The sequence below is a fragment of the Archocentrus centrarchus genome, chromosome 22, assembly GCF_007364275.1.
Source record: "Archocentrus centrarchus isolate MPI-CPG fArcCen1 chromosome 22, fArcCen1, whole genome shotgun sequence".
In the NCBI taxonomy this organism is placed as follows: Eukaryota; Metazoa; Chordata; class Actinopteri; order Cichliformes; family Cichlidae; genus Archocentrus; species Archocentrus centrarchus.
In genome coordinates this window covers 13,619,726-13,640,515 of record NC_044367.1, presented here as the reverse complement: position 1 = coordinate 13,640,515, position 20,790 = coordinate 13,619,726, and the positions used below count along the sequence as shown (strand labels likewise).

Genomic DNA, 20,790 nt, shown 5'->3' with positions numbered 1-20,790 from the left:
CTAGATTTTGAATAACATTTTCCAAAGTGGGTGGACAGGCACATGAAGGAGATATCTATATACATATATATAATGTGTGTATAAATGTATAAGGTATATAGGGAAGTCAACACATATCAGATGCAGGCATACATCCACAGTATTAGTGCCCTGAAACAAGTTACTATAGCAAATACTACTTACTGCGTGCAACGATGTGTCAGTTTTACTGTTAACACTGAACTACAGCCGGAGTTTTAGGCATTTAGTAAGGACAACGTGAGTGATGGAGCTGCTACAATAGTTGTAGGTTAACCCAGTTTCTGTCCAAAAACGCAGTTCCCTGTGTTTCTTTGTGCATTTGCCTTCAAAATGTCATTGTAAGCTGTTTACCACACACAGAAATCACTGCTACTTCGCCTCGAGTCTGTTAAATATGAAATTAATGCAAATAATGGCCGCTCCACTCCGGGATTCGTCTCCTTGATCCGGGCACCTTGGCGTGTGTGTTTCGCCTTTTTTTTTTTTTTTTTTTTAAGGGGAATATGTGGCTGACATACTTGTTATCCTGTAGCTAAAACTACAGGAGCCAGTAGCAGCTACTGCTGCTGGGAGCGCAGCGGAGGTGACATCACGCGTCTCCAGCGCTGCTCCTCAATGGATAACTGTGCCAGTGAGAGGACCGCGGCCATTAACCAAACAGCAGCCTATCAGAGTTTCAGGACAGTCCGTGCACAAATGATGCTGTGTAATTACCACTAATCCTGCTGTCGCTCACAGCTGTACGCGGCTCTCCGCCTATCCTGCGCTGGTGCTCCAAATAGGCAACCTGCTTATATTTTTTTCTGCAAAATCATTATGGTGTCGCTCGTGAACCACAGTGAAAAATGGCCCATAACGTCCGCCGTACACTTACAGTAAGTGCTTGCGTCGATAGGTTAAATCACTGCAACCTGCTATGTATGTAAAGCAAAACAGCTCGATAAAAAAATACCATGACTTTGAGCTAGACTCTGTGTCGCTGCTACACGCCCTTATTTATTTGCAGCCTGCGGCCACTTCATAGTGCGTTCTTTATTCTTTACAGTAATAATATGCAATAGGCTGGATGTTCACAAACGAAGATGGGATGCATCCGGGCTTATCTGCATAAAATAAGACGCAGGATGAAGCTGGACCGGCTCAGAGAGCTTGGCCGACAGTATCCAGTCTTCTGCTTTCTGCTGCTGGTCCTGCTTCTGTCCACTGTGCTTTTAAACAGGTAAATAGTTCACTGTCACTCGATTAATGCCTCTTCACAGGCAAACCTGTAGCCCAATCAATTTACTTAATAGTTTACCGTGTTCTTATTCATTTATACCATATGTTTTCCTTTCTTACAGATATATTCACATTATAATGGTGTTCTGGTCCTTCCTGGCTGGAGTTGTTACTTTCTACTGTTCACTGGGGCCGGAGTCTCTGCTGCCTAACATCTTAGTATCCATTAAACCAAAAACTAAGGTTTGTCAGAAAGTAACTGAACAAATTAGGAGGACATAGTCTCCAAACTGAGTGCCACAAATGATGGAAATATGTGTAATATGTGTCATTTGTTTTGAAGCTTGCTGTTGCTTATGCATGGGATGCATAAGCGGTCTGGCCACAATAATTAGACTCAAAAGCTGCAGCAGTGCTTAATCTAGCTTTTAACTTTCTCCTGTAGTCATACGAGCAGGAGCTGTTTCCACTGGGCCACAGCTGTGCTGTTTGTGGAAAAATCAAGTGCAAAAGGCACAGGTGAGTGACCTGGTCATTGATTGACAGATGTTGACTAGTGTTTTATTGAAATTGAAATAATATTTATTTCAGCAGTAGTTATGCTAATTTACTATAGTTATGCTAATATAGTAAATGCGTAACAGATTATAGATTATCTGTGGCCATGTCATGTTACTACATATCCTGTGTAACCTCATTACTAGGTTGTCAGCAATACAGTTACCTGCATATAAGGCCATGGGAGATTTAGCAATGCCATCTAGTGGTAAGACTGGATCCGTCTGCCTTTCTCTGATGATAATACTGGATTTTTCTTTTCTTCCTTTATTTTGTTTATGTTCATATTCATAGACCAACTCTGTTACTGGAAAACTATCAGCCGTGGCTTGATTTGAAAATTCCTTCTAAAGTGGATGCCTCTCTTTCAGAGGTAATAGAGATATTCATTAAACACGTTATCTTTTTTCTCTTTAAATGATCATAAAATTAATCTATTTAAATTATGTTACAATAAAATCTATTTATTATTTTAGATTCTAGAGCTTGTTCTGGAAAATTTTGTATATCCTTGGTATAGGTAAGATTTCCTTCCTTTCTTCCTTCCTTCTCTCCTTCCTCCAAGGTTCAAACTGCGATGTAATATGTCCTGCGAAGTGACTGGACAGATCTTTTTCTTTCAGAGACATCACAGATGACGAGGCATTTGTCGACGAGCTGAGAGTGACCTTGCGTTTCTTTGCAGCCGTGCTGATTCGTCGGACCCAGAAGGTGAGAGTTAGACTCTATAAAGTTCAAAACTTTGAATGTTTCCACCCAGTATTAGTCATTTTTAAACACATTTGTCTCTCTCAGGTGGATGTGGCATCCCTCATCACAAAAAAGCTCCTTAAAGTTTCCATGAAGCACATTGAAATTATTAGCAAAGCAAGGCAGAAGGGTATTGCAGACATAATCATACAGTGCAACCTTTATATTTTTATCATAAAAAAAACCCCAAGCAAATTGTTTTTGATTTCTTCTGCAGTAAAGAACACAGAGTATCTCCAACAAGCTGCCCTGGAGGAATATGGCCCTGATCTCCACATGGCTCTTCGCAATCGTAGAGATGAGTTGCTCTACCTAAGGAAGCTGACTGAGGTGCTTTTCCCCTACATCTTGCCACCCAAGGCTACAGACTGCAGGTAACCCACTGCTTCAGAAATAAAGGCTGTGTACTCTGACCATATATTTACCCAAAAAAGTCACAACATGAATGCATAGCATGATTCCACTACATAAGGATCATTTTTTTATTTCCTGCTGCTGTATCTCTTCACTTGTCTAGATCTCTTACTCTCCTGATAAGAGAAGTTTTGGCTGGTTCTGTCTTCCTTCCTTCAATGGACTACTTGGCTGATCCTGTGAGTGTAGAATAGAAATCCAAGAGCTGGTTTTACTTAAAGGCCTCTTTGGATGCATTTTGCCATTCTAACAGAACATGTCTTTTGTAGTCTGGTAATCAGTGCTAATGTGCAGTATTTTTTATTTTTCAGGACACAGTGAATCATTTAATTTTGATATTTATTGACAACTCCCCTGTAAGTATATACAGAACAGAGTGTCATTTACACTTACTGGTCACTGTTAGGTACACCTTGCTAGTACGGGGTCAGGCCACCCTTTCACCTTCAGAACTGCCTAGTTCTTCATGGCATAGATTCAACAAGGTGCTGGAAAAATTCCTCAGAGATTTTAGTCCATATTGACATGATGGCATTACACAGTTGCTGCATATTTGTCAGCTTAACATCCATGATGTGAATCTCCTGTTCCACCTCATCCCTAAGCTGCTCTATTGGATTAAGATCTGGTGACTCTTGAGGCTATTTGAGTACAGTGAAGTCTTTGTCATGTTCAAAAAATCAGTTTGAGATGTTTTGAGCTTTGTGATGTGGCATGTTATCCTGCTGGAAGCAGCAGAAGATGGGTACACTATAGTCATAAAGGGATGGACATGGTCAGCAGCAATAATCAGGTAGGCTGTGGTGTTTAAACAGTGCTCAGCTGGTACTAAGGGGCCCAAAGTGTGCCAAGAAAATATCCCCTACACCATTACAACACCACCAGCAGCAGCCTGAAGTGTTGATACGAGGCAGGATGGATCCACGCGTTCATGTTGTTTATGCCAAATTCTGACCCTACCATCTGAATGTAGCAGCAGAAAGAAACTCATCAGACCAGGCAATGCTTTTCCAGTATTCTTTTGTCCAATTCTGCTGAACCTTGGTGTGTTCTTCTGCTGCTGTAGCCCATCTGCTCCAAGGTTTTACATGTTGTGCATTCAGAGATGCTCTTCTGCATACCTTAGTTATAACCAGTGGTTATTCGAGTTACTGTAGCTTTCCTATCAGCTCAAAGCAGTCTGATCATTCTCTTCTGACCTCTGGCATCAACAAGGTGTTTTCACTCATGTAACTGCTGCTCACTGGATATTTTCTCCTTTCTGGACCATTCTCTGTAAACTTTAGAGATGGTTGTGTGGGAAAATCTCAGTAGATCAGCAGTTTCTGAAATACACAGCTCAGCCCATGTTGCACCAACAACCATGCCACATTCAAAGTTATTTAAATCAGCTTTCTTCTCCACTCTGACACTCAGTTTGAACTTCATCAGGTCATCTTGACCATGTCGACATGCCTAAATGCATTGAGTTTAGGTATGTAGCCATGATTAGATATTGGCATTACCAAGCGGTTGAACAGGTGTACCTAACAGAGTGATCAGTGAGTGTATATTCTGTGTATATAAATGTATTGCTGCAGAGTGTATTTAATTTATGGGTGAAAAAGATAAGCATGTTTCCTGCCTTGTCCCCACCAGCCCGAAGAAGCCACAGAGCCCACTTCAGCACTGGTTCCTTTCCTACAGAAGTACTCTGATCCTCGCAACAAAAAGCCCTCAGTAAGCATTTTCTTTGATCTAAGAGAGTGAAGTTAATTAAAATCTTAAAAAAAAAAAAAACTGAATCACTTTCTGCCTTTGAAATATAAAACCCAATCACAATGTGTAGTCGGTCTATAGGACTGAGTAAGCTTAAAAGAAGTAAAAGACTGTTGCAACAAATGGTTTATAGAGTACTGTATGTGTATACTAATCTGTTTTTCTTACTCTCATATCAGGTGCTGAAGCTGGAGTTGAAGGAAATTCGAGAACAGCAGGACCTTCTCTTTCGTTTTATGAATTTCCTAAAGCAAGAAGGAGCTGTCCATGTCCTCCAGTTCTGTCTTGCAGTTGGCAAGTCTGGTCAAATCTGGTTATTTTTATTACTAAAAACTCTTAACTTTGCTTTAATTTGTGCCCTACCCATCGTGGGATAAGTGTTACCTAAATTAATGACTCAGTTATATAAACAGCATTTTTTACTATAGCCCCCTTTGCACCCTCAACAACTCACCCCATCTGAATTTATCAAGAAAAATCATCCCTCATGGGTGCCACAGTTATACATCCTGTGAGAGTGAGATTGTGATGTCTGACTCTCTTAACTTCTCAGAGGAATTCAACGACAGGATTCTGTGCCCAGAGCTGTCTGATTCAGAGAAGATGATGCTCCACAAGGAGGTGAAGAAGATCTACGAGACCTACTGTTTGGACGAGAGTGTTGACAAGATCCGTTTTGACCCCTTTATAGTGGAGGAAATACGCAACAGTATGTGATGGGAGTCATTAGTGAAAGGAAAATGTCTTAAACGTACACACAATTATTTACTAGGCCTGCCTTCAGGAGTATGCATGCTTACTAACTTTTATGTGTTTTTGTTGAATGTCCCAGTTGCTGAGGGTCCATATGGTGACGTGGTGAAACTGCAGACCATGAGGTGCTTGTTTGAAGCCTATGAGCACGTCCTCTCTCTTCTGGAAAATGTTTTCACCCCCATGTTCTGTCACAGTGATGAGGTTAGCATCGACACCTCAGTGGAAACCACTAAACTTATTGTCACCCAGCTTGATTTTCAGATTTCCATATAGACCTTTATAAACTACTTCTTTTAGCAGAGACTGAATGTTAATTTCTTGCCTTTAGTGTTTTTATTGTCTCAAATGTAACAAAAACTATATCTGCAAAATGCTTAAACTTAAGCTCATTTGGAATTTGTCGACTCAGTCTCCTCTTTCAATCTCTCAGCTACCAACTGCTATCAGCCCTGTCATCAATACCAGACGCACAACCGACCAATGAGCCAGCACTGGCATTATGCCAAGCTGCCACGCCAAATTTCACCCCTCAGAAGCGATTTCATTGAATGCAGCTGGGTGGACCAGAGCTCAGCCATTGTTCAGAGCACTCCACAGCTCTGTGTAAATAGAGTGTCTGGATAACAATATGAGATTGTTTTCTACTTAGTTGCCACTCCTCTTCCTACTCCTAAATAAACTAATGAATTATTATTTAAGCATTAAAAGATCAATAGTTCCTTCAGTTCAGCTCGTATACTGTGCTGTTCCATATGCATCATTTGATTGCTGTGACCTTTTCTTCTTTTTCTTTTCCATCTTTTTCTGCAGTACTTTCGGCAGCTTCTCAGAGGGGCCGAGTCCCCTGCCAGGAATTCCAAAATGAGCAGGTAGGTTTTACTTTACCGCTTGTTATGTTTATGTGTACCAAAATAAAAGTTTAGCATAATGGTACACAGGTGGACTTTTAAAAATATAGAAAGAGAAAACGGTGCAAACACAAAACGATTCACTGTTAACTAAGATTTGAGGCAGACAGTAAACTTCTGTATTTGCTTCCACGTCCAGCCCAATTTTGTATGATGTTCCTTATTGACCTTACATAAATCCCTGTATCCCCACAGCCCCTGCAATATGATATACCATGCGCCAGCTGCGCCATATATAAACATAAATTCACCTTAAGCTCATTTTCAGTACAAATACAAGCTGTAAACTAGCAGCCCATTTTTTTTGTGTTGCCACTTCACATCTTATATTCAACTGTTGCAGTATAATTGTAACTAAACTGAGCTCAGGGAGCAACTGTAATGTTTTCTATCACGGGGTGTGGTGTGTATGTGGCCATGGGGCCCTGCCACTAACTCCTTGTGCATATTGTTCCAGAAATAGCCTCAGTTTGGATGACATTCGGTGAGTACAAGGCATCAATGTGCTGATCAGAACAGTGGCTGGCTGAATAGTGCTGCACGCAAGATACAAAAAAAAAAAAAAAACACTTCATACTTGCCTAAAGATAAAGATGCGCTGCCTTTTTAACAGAATTACCATACCCTGGGCCCACAGCAGTCAAGGAGGGCTTCAGTTCAATAAGCGCTAGTTGATAAGATGATAATGATATATAATTTTAGCACCCATCTCATTTTCACCCCTAAATACATGTTTTATTTGGTGAGTGTGCTGTAGCTGCAAAAAGAGGGAACACTGAGAAAACTGACCTTAATGAGCTACTCATAGCATGTGTCATCAGTGCTTGTAAGCTGATAAAACTAATCAGGAGTAATGGAGGTTTAGGCTTTAGTTTTTATGATTTCCTTTTGCTTGCTTGTTAGTTAACAAAATTAGAGAATTACACATCAGAAAAATGCAGGGGAGGACATGCAGTCATTTCATGTTTCATTTTCTACATCTGAAAGCAGACTTGTTATGGAGGCAGTTTTCAAAGCAACATCAATTACGCAACTCAGAATGATAGATGGGATAGCATATAATTGCTGTCACTCCCCACATTCACATGTGTAAACACTGACCAATTTCGAGGCTAAGCTCCCTCTAAACCTGCGATTAAGAAACCCTCTCCACTTCTGCCCATTTGTCCGCCCATTACTCCCATCTGTGTATTTCCACCACCGTGCTGCGTCTGTGACTGTATGTCCACTCTGATTCTGTGACCACCATACTGCCTGCCCTGGTATGATCCACGATCCGCTCCCTCCTCTTGCCCGTGGGGATGCGACCCCGTTCTGCTTATAGTTCCTGGGACTGGAGCCCCGAGTCCCCGTCCTCACTGTTCACCGCCTCTGGCAGCTCTTCACCTGCATCTTTTAACTCCCTCCATGCCCAGTCCACGTTCACAAACTTCCCATATGGCTCGCTATCCCACCGCCACTCATCACCCAAGTAAGTCAGGGTCCATCTGTCTGTCACAGGTCGCTCAGTGTGATGTCATGCTATCCAATTTCACCCATGTGACCCCAAGTCCCGGCCGGACACCTGCATGGTGGGGTCTATGCATGGGTTCTTGTATTTGTCATTTTATTTCTCCAACCTTGTTGTGTTAAAAGGCTCTTGTTTTTGACACTGGCAGTCACTTTTCTGTGTTCAGCTTGTTGTGTACTAGGTGTATCTCTGTGCATCATATGGTGATTTTTATTTCATTTGGTCAAATTGACACTCACACAGAGCACCTGTGATGTTGTGTGCCTTTTTTTGGTTGTCAGGTAACTGATCATCGTCAACATTTTTGGCACCCTGAAAATGTGCGATCCCCTCTAAGCTAGACGTCTGTTCATCACTGCTCAGTGCTTTGTGCTGTGTTTGCTTTTGGCCCTGCAGCGCTTTACCTGCAACCCAGGCATTTCATTGTAAGATGACTGTGGAGTTAAATGTTGGCACTGCTTTGGCTACCTTAGCTTTTACCTCTCATAATACAGATATAATAAGCTGCTTCTTCTCCCTTGTGGTTCCTGCCCTGCCACTTCTCTGAAGTTGCATGCGCTTTGCTGAAGCCATGCACATCCCCTCTGTCACTCTGTGTTTAATATCCTCCTTGTTTGAACTGCAGGAGTACGTCTAAGAGGGGTGAGTCCTTTGGGATCAGCCGCATTGGCAGTAAGATCAAAGGAGTGTTCAAGAGCACAACGTTGGAGGGAGCGATGCTGCCATCCTATGGGCTGGTAGAGGGAGAGGATGATATGGTAAGGCAGATCTAAGGATGATGTAAACATTCATTATCAGATGATCAAAGTGTTTAGAAGAATGCTCACATGGTGATTGCTGCTTATAGAGTCTAGATTTAAAAGCAAATCCAAAGACCCTGTGTGCTAATTATACTTACAAATGTGCATGTAAAATTTAAAGCAGTGTTTCAAATTTACTAGAAGTAACTGCAACGAAAGTCTTTAAAACATATTACAGACTGAGGGTCTCCTAAAGGAATGCCCACATGGGGGCGTTGGTGAGTAAAGAAAGGCACGCCACATAGGGCACTAATTCTGCCTTCTGTGTAAACTCCACAGGGTTTTTGGTTTCGATGATATCTCAGGTTTTAGTCTTTAGAAGTCATCCACGTGATTCTACAAAAGTAAATGTGCTATTCTGGAGAAGCAGCTGAGTTTCAGGGTTTACGGTGCTACCGTTTGAAAAAGCATGTTTTTGCAGACTTTTTAAAAATATCTATGCACAATTATATCTACTTTTCCAATATTTAAATCCAGTGTTTGTGGCTGTGCAATTATAGCAAATGGAAAATTAAGTCTTGAAAAAAATTCTGGTGGTTTCAAAGGTGATTATCTGCTTTATGTTTTAAACGTGTTTAAAGAGCAAGTGTATCCCTATGAAACCACAAAGAAGACCTGTGAAAATGACTAAATATCCACTTTAAATGAAATAAATTAAAAACATGTGTATTGTTTTTACAGTTCTTATGTAATGACTGCTGTGTAAATTCAAAAGAACCCTCGGAGAACAAAAGAACTCCACGAAATGAAAGCCAGCCCTCTAACTGCAGTGTTTTGCTGCTTAAGAGTAGCAGTTTTGACCATGACTTACTTATTCTACAAGGACTTGACCTCAGCCACTCTCACTTCCTTCTATTCAAGGTGGAGGAAGCCATGATGGTGCTGGAGGATGACTCCCCGATGGAGGCAGCCTCCACCCCGAGCACCCCGCGCAACCTCTCAGCCTGGAACATCACGATCCCATACATTGATTTCTATGATGACGATGTAAAGAGGGAGAGGATTCCAGTATTTTGTATTGATGTGGAGCGCAATGACCGGAAGGCAGGTGAGGCAGTGCGGACCTTTTCCTTCAGCCTTGCTTAGTGTCATCTGAGTGAAGTCACTCAGCATTTAAGCATGATGTTTTAGAGTAGACTGTGTCTGCTCTTTCTATTGAATGTTACTCAGATTGAAGGAAGAATTTGACCAATAATCTATGACGTTACTGTTAGATGGTATTCATAGAAAAAACTCACAAATGTAAAAATATTATCTGTCATAACATCACTAAATCATAATATTGTTAAGAAAATTCTGAAAATGTGCCCTGGTGTTAAGTATGGCCCCTTGTTTAAACAGTGCTCTGTAGATGCAGCAAGTGACTGCTACTGACAAGTTTAGCTGAGTTCATTTTACTCTTTAATTTTTTGTTTTTCCCACTTCACATGCAATTTATCAAAGACCTGGTAAAGTTAGTTGACATGAGCCTCATGTGTGCAGCTTACTGATCGGTTACCTCTCACTGGCAGTTTGAGTAACCAATGTGAATAGCTGTTTTGGTTTGGGATCATTAATTAAAGCTTGAATGTCTGTTTTCTGCAGTCGGACATGAGACTGAACACTGGTCTGTCTACAGGAGATATCTGGAGTTCTATGTCCTAGAATCAAAGCTCACTGAGTTTCATGGTAGGTCTATACATGGTCGTGTATATATATATATATATATATATATATATATATATATATATATATATATATATATATATATATATATATATATATATATATATATATATGTATATATATATATATATATATATATATATATATATAACATTCCTACTTCTTACATTCTACAACCTTTGCAGGCTCATTTCCAGATGCGCAATTGCCCTCAAAGAGAATAATTGGTCCCAAGAATTACGAATTTCTGACATCGAAGAGGGAGGAATTTCAGGAGTATCTTCAGGTATATATTTGAGCTTCTTCAGTCTTTGCTTCTGAATTGTACTAGACAGAATACTCAGTCATGTGAAAAAGAAAGTTTTCACAGGACTCTGCGCTGTCCTGAAACACTAAGCACACCCTTACTGCCTCCATAGTATTTAAGAGGGTGAGTAACAGCCAGGCGCTGCTAATCAAATGCACTTGATTACAGGATCATCAGCAAGTGTGACCGCCTCTGATGTTGAAAAGCAAATGCTTCTTTAATCAGCCAGCAAAGTCTAGTTAGTGTGCAATTATTTATTCAGTTTAATATATATATTGTACTTAGACAATATAATAGTGTTTAGATCAGTTACATTAATCCCTTCTAAAAGTAGCATGCTTTTATTTTGACAGGTAACCCAGTTACCTGTCAGCCATAGTGCTAACAGCTTGGTGCTAACATGTTATCTCATGACCTTAATCAACTCATGTTTAAATAAACCTTCTCTACATTTTTGGAAAAATAATGTCTAAAGCATGTGCACAAGGATCTGTTGGTAACAGAATTGACAAGCAGTTAACCCTCACTATGTGCATACAATAATATTGAAGATAAAAAGATTAAACTTACCACACTGCATGTAAATTTCCCTCCACTGAAGGAACTGACATCATTTGGTGTTGGTTATGTGACTCTGGGGGTTTGTCAATGGGTAATACAGTTGACTTAGGTTTCTCTTACACAAAGTGAATAGTTTAATGCATACTAATGAGTCAAATAGCTTTTAAAACACCTTTTGAATTATTATTTTGAATGATGAAATGATGAAAATAATATGCAAAAACATGTATCCTGGTGTTTTAACAGCACGAGACATTTGGCAAATTGGACCGTCATAATATATGCTAATGATATGCAGCCTCTTTCGCATGCCTGATTGGCTTAGCCTAATCATGTGATCATATTGTGCTGTGTGATTGGCTATACCTACTTGACCATTATTGACTGGAGAAAGTGGGGCGTCCCCAAATCTAACAACTGATCTAGGTCACTGAACAGCTGGCAGTAACTAGATAGTGAGAAACTATCAATCCATCCATCCATTTATCCATCATTCATTCATCCATCCATTCTCGCCGCTTGTCCTGTTCAGGTTCGCGGGGGACGGGGGACAGGGGGTGGCTGGAACCTCTCCTAGCTGTCATAGGGTGAGAGGCAGGGTACACCCTGTACAGGTCGCCAGCCTGTAGCCTGTCGCAGGGCTTACACAGAGAGACAGACAACCATTCACTCTCACATTCACACCCCACATTTATAGTAGCATCAGTTCTAGGCTGCAGCCTGTGATGCCATCTTCTGATTGGCTGAGCATTGTCTAACATGTTGTTCAGGGATGATTCGTGACCATAAATAGTACAGACTATGACTCATCATTGAGCAATATTAAAACCATACCTACTGCTCAGCAATAGTGCTCAAACAGCAAGGTTGCATTATGTTTTGTACATAGTTGCCTTATGATTATAGTGATGATGTACATAATTCATTGATATCAGCAGATTATGTTGTATGGGTGGATTATGTACTGTAGTGATATTCCTTTTCACACACTCAGAGAGTTCTTTGCCATGAGGTGCCATGTTGGAACTTTCAGTGACCAGTATGAGAGAGTGTGAGAGCTGCACTACAAAACTGAACACACCTGCTCCCTATGCACACCTGAGACCTAGTAACACTAACGAGTCACATGACATTTTAGAGGGGAAATGACAAGCAGTGCTCATTTTTGGACATTTACGGGTGTAGTCTCTTAGGGATGTACTCACTTTTGTTGCCGCTGGTTTAGACATTAATGGCTGTATATTGAGTTATTTTGAGGGAAGAATAAATTTACACTGTTATATAAGCTGCACACAGACTACTTTTCATTGTTTCAAAGTGTCATTTTGTCAGTGTTGTCCCATGAAAAGATATACTTAAATATCTGTAGAAATGTGAGGGGTGTACTCACTTTTGTGATACACTGCAATATGATATGAATACCTTGTAAGTATGTATTATATCTGGCTTTTTGTTTAGAATATCTAAATAGAAGGGCATTGTGTAGTATACACACTTGTACAAGAATGCAGTGTGCACTTACTGTAATTTGTTTACCATGGAATTTCTTTGTGTCTGTTTTAGGATGTGGTTACCAAAAAATATTTGTAGAAATGTTAAAGGTAATCACAGAATATCAATCTCATACAGCATGCTCATAAATTTTGTTTTGATTTAATGAGTACTGTTAACATTGAAAACACATTTTTGCTGGAATATGTAACCCAGGGGTGACTAAAAGTATTTGAATAGAAGTTTAGGGAGAGGCGAGATAGCTTTGCAGAAGGTAATAAGATGCATGCTGAAGGGTTTTTGATTATGAAATGGGGCTGTAATATTATTCAGACTTCTACACTTATTATATATTTTCATTAATGGCGGCAGGCCTCATTAAGTTTTTTTTGTTTGTTTGTTTTTCAAAGAAACATTTAAAGTCACATCACTGGTTACGTTACATCTTGTAAAGGGATTGTTGTTGCTATTGTAGGGGAAGATGCAGCTTTTTAATGCACAGTGGAAAGTTCAGTCTCTGTAGTTGCAACCAAGGTCCTTAAACACTTGAAGGAGCAGGATTTGAGATTTAACTGTTGGACATTTATAGAGAACAATGACAAAATCTCAAATCCCAGATGTGTCGCAACTGGAGCTCCAAGGACACATTTTGAAATGGTCCCCACCTGGATGACCTTCACCACAGAATCACAAATAACAACACAAAAGTCTTGAGATAAGTCTCTGCAGTGTTTCTCAAGGCACAATGAGAGACTGTTTTGAAAGCTTGGAAATTAATTAAAAAAGTTACCATGTTCTGTGGAGAATAGTCAGCACTAATCTAAACTTGGTTTGCAGGCTTTATAAGCAGAAAACTCCAGATAAAGTCCTTGAAAATCTACAGTCCGTTTTGTTCATAAAACGAGCAAAGCGTCTGCATCTGCGATTGTGCGTCCTCAGGGCAAGCTGAGCGTCGTAGCGCACCAGTTTGTACTCAGTTTTGCTTCTCGTGTCAAATACATTTGGTCACACACTTTAATCCGCAGTCCTCTGATTGCTGTTCAGCTACAGAAGAAAACAAGTTAGAACAAATGCGTGTTTTTATTATCTGTTCGCTTTGCAGAAACTCCTGCAGCACCCAGAGCTGAGCAACAGCCAGCTCCTGGCCGACTTCCTGTCTCCTCATAGCATGGAGTCTCAGTTCCTGGACAAGATGTTACCTGACGTGAACCTCGGTACAGTATGAGGCGGATTCTCTGTGAACTGGATGCAGAGAATGTGACAGACACTGTGTTTAAACAGAAATGTGCAAAATAGATGATGTTTAAACAGCACGAGTATTTCAAACACTCTGTGGAAATGTTTGATCAGGCTGACCTTGAGTTGGGTGAAAAGATAGGTGTCTGGAAAAGAGGTAAAAATGTGACAGCAGCATACATCACCGAGATAATGTTTTTATGTTTCACAGGGAAAATCATTAAGTCTGTCCCCAGCAAACTGATAAAGGAGGTGAGAAATGGATTTATTCTCTGGAGCAGAATATGCAAGATGTGTTTTGTCTGTATCATATTTATTTTAAATGTCACTTTTGTATTTTTGGATCCATAGCTACCCAATATACACTTTGCATGTGTGCTTTTTCTGTCAGAAAGGACAGCATCTGGAACCTTTCATCCAGTCCTTCTTCAATTCCTGTGAATCTCCCAAACCCAAACCCAGCCGCCCTGAGCTCACTATCCTGAGCCCCACCTCAGAGAACGACAAAAAGGTTTGTAAGTTTCGAGCTTTCTCAGGGTCTCTGTCTTTTTGCAAGTTCAGGCCTGAGGAATGTTATCCTCTGAGTACTGGTTGAGTCCTCCCTAAAGCTCAGTTGCAATTAATAGTTTCAATTACAACTGTTTGGTTAAAAATCCACAAGCCTTAAGCATTAAAGATACGTGTTTTTGAGTTTTCAAAGCAAAGACAGTTGAAAGAACTGTTTAGACTGATATTTTGTTTCCTCCTTGGATTTTGCCGTCTTCAAATAAAAGGAAGTTTAATTGAATTAAAATCAGCCAATGGTGATTTTAGTGTTACTGACAATAGAATATAATTAACGCACATATACTATTTTTGCAACAGATTTTGTGAAGTAGCCCTTCGCAGAATTTAAATAAGGTCTGACATGGCCAAATAAGGCCTTGAGCATTTAATTTGAGAACTTGCCAGTGGTGCAGCTGATGAGATCATAACAGCTTTTTGCAAGTGGTGCTTAAACAAACATGTCCCCTTAACTTAGCATAAAATCTGAATATATTCTCAAAAAATAGAGACTTTACATATTTACCTCAGTAGAGTTCTATTAGTCACTCATAACTAGAAATGCTTTTAAATAGAGACAGTGGGTGTTTCAAAGAGCTTCGGTCTTAAAAACTGACGCAAGTCTCTCTCCCCCAGCTCTTCAATGACCTCTTCAAAAACAATGCCAACCGATCAGAGATGACAGAGAAGAGACACAATCAGAACTACTTCATGGAAATGATCACTGTCGAAGGGGTTTATGACTACTTAATGTATGTTGGTAAGTGGTGGTTTGTTTTTTTTTTGCAGTCTGTTCTTCAGACACTATTTATGACAATTTATATATGTATAACGTCAGAGGCCTGTGGATCGATTTTATTGGCTTCAAATTTCACTGCAAAATCTTTCAGAAATTCCTTTTTTTGCAAAGAATATTAAATAGCTCATCCATACATCTGATGCAAAACCACTTATCCGGGTTCCACAACAACAGAGATACCATCTCTCTCTGGCTCCCTGGGGCACAGAGACATTTCCAAACCAGCCGAGAGACATAATATCCACCCAACTGGTTCCATTTGAGAGAAGCAGGGACTCTCTGACTCCCTCTTGAATGACCAAACACTTCTCCTTATCTCACTTTCCTTCCTTCAGAGGAAGCCCATTTCCACTGCTTGTTTTATTACTTCAGTCACTCCCCACAGTTTGTGAACCTTAGTGAGGATAGAAGAGTACATAAACTAGCGAATCAACAGCCTCACCTTCACAATCATATCCGTCTTTAGAGACAAATAGCCTGTCTGCATCACTGCAAAAGCTGTGCCAATCTATCCGTCAATCTTCAGCTCCACTTTTTTCCCACTTGTGAACAAGTGGAGCATGAATCGCCACCTAAGAGTGATCCCAGGAGCAATGTTGTTGGCTGCAACTTGCCCCTGACAGGGTTTCCCAAAGCAACTGAGAGTCTAGACCAAGGGTGTCCAAACTTGCGGCCTGGCCCCACCCACTTCCAGTCCGCGAATTGATGTCAAAAATAACATACAATTTGGCCCTTTAACTTACTTTTTTGACATTTCGCTTAGGCGAAAGACCATTATTAAAACTACACCATGGTACCTAGAAATCTCACCTGAATCAGGAATATTGGGGTCCCACCAGCCTGGGGGAGGAGCTCACTGGCTAATGCTCATGGAGCCCAGGCTGCATGGGTCAAGGCCTCAGGCCCAGCACCTGCAGTAGGAGCTATAAACGACTATAGCAAAAAAAAAAAAAAAAAAAAAAAAAGGAAGCTTAACTTTCTGTCAAATAAGGTAACAAAGACCCGTCTTTACTGCAAATAGATCAGTTGGGCTTACATGTGATTTTAAAAAAGTCTTAGTGTTCTGAAATAATGGCTACTCTTTAACGGGCTGCTTAGTTAATTAACTTCATCTGCATGAATGGTGAGTACACTCTACCTTCTAGCAATATTAGCCTCGATGAATTCTAAATAAACATAAAAGGCTAATAATATAATTTTTTTTTACATTGTTATTTTATGCATAAAACAAACAGAGTCAGAGCAGATCAGCAAACAGCTGCCCATATTCATTTGTGTGTGATCCACATCGATCTTGGTTGGTGCAGCTGACAGACACTAGAAGATGTGACTGAATGCACATGTTGCTAAAAAATAATATTTGGCCAAACAACTGAAAAATGTCCTTTCTGTTACTTTTATACAAAATGGGAAGCCTTAAAGTTGACAAATAAGGAATACTGAGAATATAAAACATACAATTTTGTTAGAAAGATAGAAGATCTCTCTTCTTCTTCTTCTTGATTTTTCAGGACGCGTCATCTTCCGTATCCCTGATTGGCTGCACCACCTGCTAATGGGAGGCAGGATCCTGTTCAAGAACACACTGGAGGCCTACACAGATTATTACCTTCAGTACAAACTCAACCAAGTGGTCCAGGAGCACCGGGTGGTGTCACTCATCACCCTGCTTAGAGGTACACAGTCAGTGAACAAAAGGGAATCTGTGTATTTTTGAAAATGTTGAACTATTCCTTCAAGCGCACAGTGAAATGAAGTGACATCATGTGCTGAATCTTACAGACTCAGTGTTCTGTGAAAGCAGCCCACCTCGCTCCGCCCAAGACAAGCAGAAGAGAGCCAAGAAGACGTTCGAGGAGATGATGAGCTATATTCCGGGTGTTTATTCAGTTCTTCCGAGTCATCGTTTGTCATTTATAGACCACTTATATTTGGCATTTAAACCTGCAAGACAAGTGGTGAGTTTTAAATTGTTGGCTGGGGACTTGTCCTCCATTTATCTTTAGACTTTCTGGGGAAATGTATCGGAGAAGAGGCCAGATATGAAGGCGTGCGTCTCCTCTTCGATGGACTACAGCAGCCAGTTCTCAACAAACAGGTACAAGGACAGACACACACACAAACAGTGAGGGCTCTTTCTGTGCTTTCTCAGAATGTTTGCACTTCACTGATGGGAAACGTATCCAGACAAGAAAAAGATTGACCTGCAGGAATCTGTGACAGTATTTGACAGATGAGTATATGAATAAAATTGACTTGGGGCACATTTTCCTGCTGTGCCATATATCTCTGAATGTACTCACTCACATCTTATAATAGGTACACTGTGTAACACGCAGTTTGCTAAAACACAGTTTCTTCTGCAATTCTGCATTTTGTTTGCTTATTTTCACGTTATTTAAACATGACGGGCCTTAGTGCTTCTCATCTGCATTTTTTTTGTACCTTCCTCAGCTGACGTATGTGCTGCTGGATATTGTCATTCAGGAACTTTTTCCAGAGCTAAACAAGGTAAACATCTTGGAAAATCTGCGCCATCCACCCATCTGTACTCTCATATCCTCTTCAGAACTATTTAATAACTTGTTTTTGGAGGACACATTAGAAGACAGAAAACATATCAGAGGGTTAAACTTCACTATTGCATTTAAAATTTTACTATTTCGTGAAAAATACTAGCTAATTTTGAATTCGATGGCAGCAATGCAGCTCAAAAAAGGTGAGACGGGAAACAAAAGGCTGGAAAAGTAAATGGTACTAAAAAAAGAAACAGCTGGAAGAACATTTTGCAACTAATTTTGCAACTGACAACAGAAAACCTGAAAACATTTCCAGAAAAAATATGACAAAGAAGACCTGGAACTGTGGAGCTGCTAGAATCCTATATCAGACAAGAATGGGACAACTTTCCTCTCCCGAAAGTCCAGCAGCTGCTCTCCTTTGTTTGCAGACTGTTGGGGATGCTGCACAGTGGTAAACATGGCCCTGTCCCAACTTTTTTTGGCACGTGTTGCCATCAAATTTTCCTTAAAATGATACATTTTCTCAATTTTAACATTTGATGCAGGGTTATAATAGTTTTGGATTTTACATTATAGTTTAGTTTTAGTTAGTTTTTACTTTTTTTTCTCTAATTCAGTTAGTTTTAATTAGTTTTCAGAGTGGTTTTGCTCGTTTTTATTAGTTTTTATTTTCGGTTTCATGCTTAGTTTTAGTTAGTTTCAGTTAGTTTCAGTATTAGTTTTAGTATTTTCATACCTAATCAGGTGCAAGATTCAAGGCGCAAAAGTGACTATTGTGTAATGAAAAGTTGACAAAAGATACAGTTTAAAGAAATATATTCAACAACCAGCTGTTCACAAGACATGCTAAATTTGTGTAATATTAAGGACACACATGAACATCAACAGGGAGAAACAAAGAAAAACATGAACTCCCAAACTCAATAAATTCTACAATAAACTCCACAATAAACTTCAGCATCAGTGCAGCAGATTAATAACGCCTACATGTGGTGTTAAACAAAAACAAACTCTTTGAAGGAGTCAAAGCTCAAATCCATCTGCATCCTGATGTTCTCACCACCTGAAGCTGCTTCTGTTTAGGAGCTAGCTTGGTTAGATGCTGCTAATTAAACCTGCAGGGTCTTTGCGGCCTCTGTACACAACCTACAGAAGTTGCCGACCTCATGTCCACATTTATGCTTGTGTAGCTGGATTGTGTGTGTTATTACCTTGTGGTCGTGTGCAGGTGTTTGTACTCAAAGAACCTCCATACGGGACTCTGCCGCTTTCTCGGCAGACCGCAGCAATTACTTTGCGGACCAGCGCGGTGAGCGCACGCACATGCGCACTCACACACACAGTTGTCCTGTGGCGCTCCCAGCTTAAACTCGGAGAGCGGAAACAATGATTTCATATCAATCCACAAGGCTTAAAATGAAAGTCAGTTTATCGATAATTTCAGTTAGTTTTAGTTAGTTTTGTAAACTCACAATTCAGTTTTAATTAGTTATCGTTTTTTCCTTTTAATTATAGTTTTTATTTATTTCAGTTAACGACAATGTTTTTTCAATTTCAGTTTTCGTTATTTCGTTCGTTTTCGTTAACTATAATAACCCTGATTTGATGTATTTTCTATGTTCTGTTGTGAATATGGGTTTATGAGATTTGCAAATCATTGCGTTGTTTTTATTTATATTTTACACAGTGTCCCAACTTTTTGACTATTTGAGCTTTACACAGTCAAAGCTTTTCCATGTCGTCTCTAAATGGAACGCCTAGCCTCTTTGACGACAACAAACACCAGCTTTTGTGCTAACCCCGTGTTCTCGTTTCCTCAGCAGGTGCAGAAGGAGATGTCTGTGATGGCTCCGTGGATGTAAAATGAACACGGGCTGAACATGAGCCAACATGCTTGCCAGGCATGAGCTCATATGACACTAATCCAGAGACTTTTATAACTGACATGTACAGTAACTGTATCTGGATTCCTGCTACCGTAACAAGAGGAAATACAGATGGTTTCTCTTGGTCTGTCTCTCAGTAATTTGTAAAAAAAATTAAAATAAAATAAAGTATATACTAAATAATAAGTCAACATTGCATTCACAATGTGTTGTTTGTATAATTATCAAAAGCTATTAAAATCTAACAGTATAAAACTGTATTAATTTAACAGTTTTGTCAGGTGTGGTGGAGGTGGGGAGCACCAAATTATGGATTTGGGGTAAACAGCATAAGGTGAGCCTTTTGTTGGTAAAATCCAAAATGCACACATTGTATTTTTTATTCAACTTTTATTTTACCAGGAAAATCCCATTGAGATTGTAAATCTCTTTTGGAAGGGAGTCCCAGCCGAGACTGGGAGCAATATAAAGAGTTACATAAAAACAAACATAACAAAAGCTTGTGGAAAGGAATAAGGAGGGAAGACAAAGGCACAGGCAGCACTTTAGGAGAAGTGATTCTTGGAGCTACTCTCATTTCCAAGGGGTCAGCACAGCAGATGGATCCACATATTTGATTTGGCACAGTTTTACATGGAATGCCCAACCCGATCATTTATCTGGGCTTGGGACCATCACTAGGAGTACACAAGGTTGTGGCCCTCTGAGGCTGAGCTTGTTTTCCTTCCTAGTCTTAAACCAGGGATCCTTCATGTTTAAGGCAAATGTATTAACCACTACACCGTGGAACCACAACAAAGTAATTACCAAAATGAAAGAGGAAGTAGAAACAAGGAAGACAAGAGAACTAATGCATAAAGAAAACAGGAGAGGCACACTCAGGACCAGAGGTGGCAAAAGTACTGACATTCTGTACTTAAGTAGAAGTACAAGTACTTGTGTTAAAAAATACTTTGCTAAAAGTCGAAGTACTGGTTCAACTTCTTTACTTAAGTAAAAGTAAAAAAGTACAGGCTCTGAAATGTACTCAAAGTAAGAAAGTAAAAGTAGTTCTTTGGAGGACGTTTCTACCAGCTATCTTTCTGAA

At 39.9% G+C, this 20,790-nt stretch overlaps 1 protein-coding gene across 7 annotated transcripts; it reads left to right on the top strand.

The window, feature by feature from the left end:
* Positions 1-625: 625 nt before the first annotated feature.
* On the top strand, positions 626-19,894 carry LOC115772376 (sorting nexin-14). Of its 7 annotated transcripts, none has more exons than XM_030718578.1 (31): positions 626-896; positions 1,067-1,240; positions 1,362-1,482; positions 1,685-1,758; positions 2,092-2,170; positions 2,274-2,317; positions 2,421-2,508; positions 2,593-2,677; positions 2,765-2,921; positions 3,065-3,140; positions 3,273-3,317; positions 4,600-4,680; positions 4,899-5,013; positions 5,273-5,428; positions 5,552-5,676; positions 6,286-6,344; positions 6,841-6,867; positions 7,708-7,854; positions 8,519-8,651; positions 9,555-9,741; positions 10,278-10,361; positions 10,544-10,644; positions 13,820-13,931; positions 14,165-14,205; positions 14,345-14,464; positions 15,133-15,256; positions 16,807-16,971; positions 17,078-17,173; positions 17,302-17,393; positions 17,750-17,806; positions 19,641-19,894. In XM_030718578.1, the coding sequence occupies exons 2-31, from the start codon at positions 1,104-1,106 to the stop codon at positions 19,677-19,679; spliced, it is 2,967 nt and encodes a 988-aa protein (XP_030574438.1). In that variant the 5' UTR covers positions 626-896; positions 1,067-1,103; the 3' UTR covers positions 19,680-19,894. The 7 variants fall into 7 exon arrangements, with proteins under 7 accessions (XP_030574438.1, XP_030574437.1, XP_030574439.1 ...); XM_030718577.1 differs by having other exon boundaries at positions 19,638-19,894; XM_030718579.1 differs by lacking the exon at positions 6,841-6,867 and having other exon boundaries at positions 19,638-19,894.
* Positions 19,895-20,790: the final 896 nt, after the last annotated feature.

Excerpts from the sequence above, each read along its gene's own strand:
- LOC115772376 (XM_030718577.1), top strand. The coding sequence starts at position 1,104 with ATGGGATGCATCCGGGCTTATCTGCATAAAATAAGACGCAGGATGAAG. Across the intron at positions 13,932-14,164 it reads GTTACCTGACGTGAACCTCG|GGAAAATCATTAAGTCTGTC; the intron begins GTACAGTATGAG and ends TATGTTTCACAG. Across the intron at positions 17,174-17,301 it reads GATGATGAGCTATATTCCGG|ACTTTCTGGGGAAATGTATC; the intron begins GTGTTTATTCAG and ends ATTTATCTTTAG.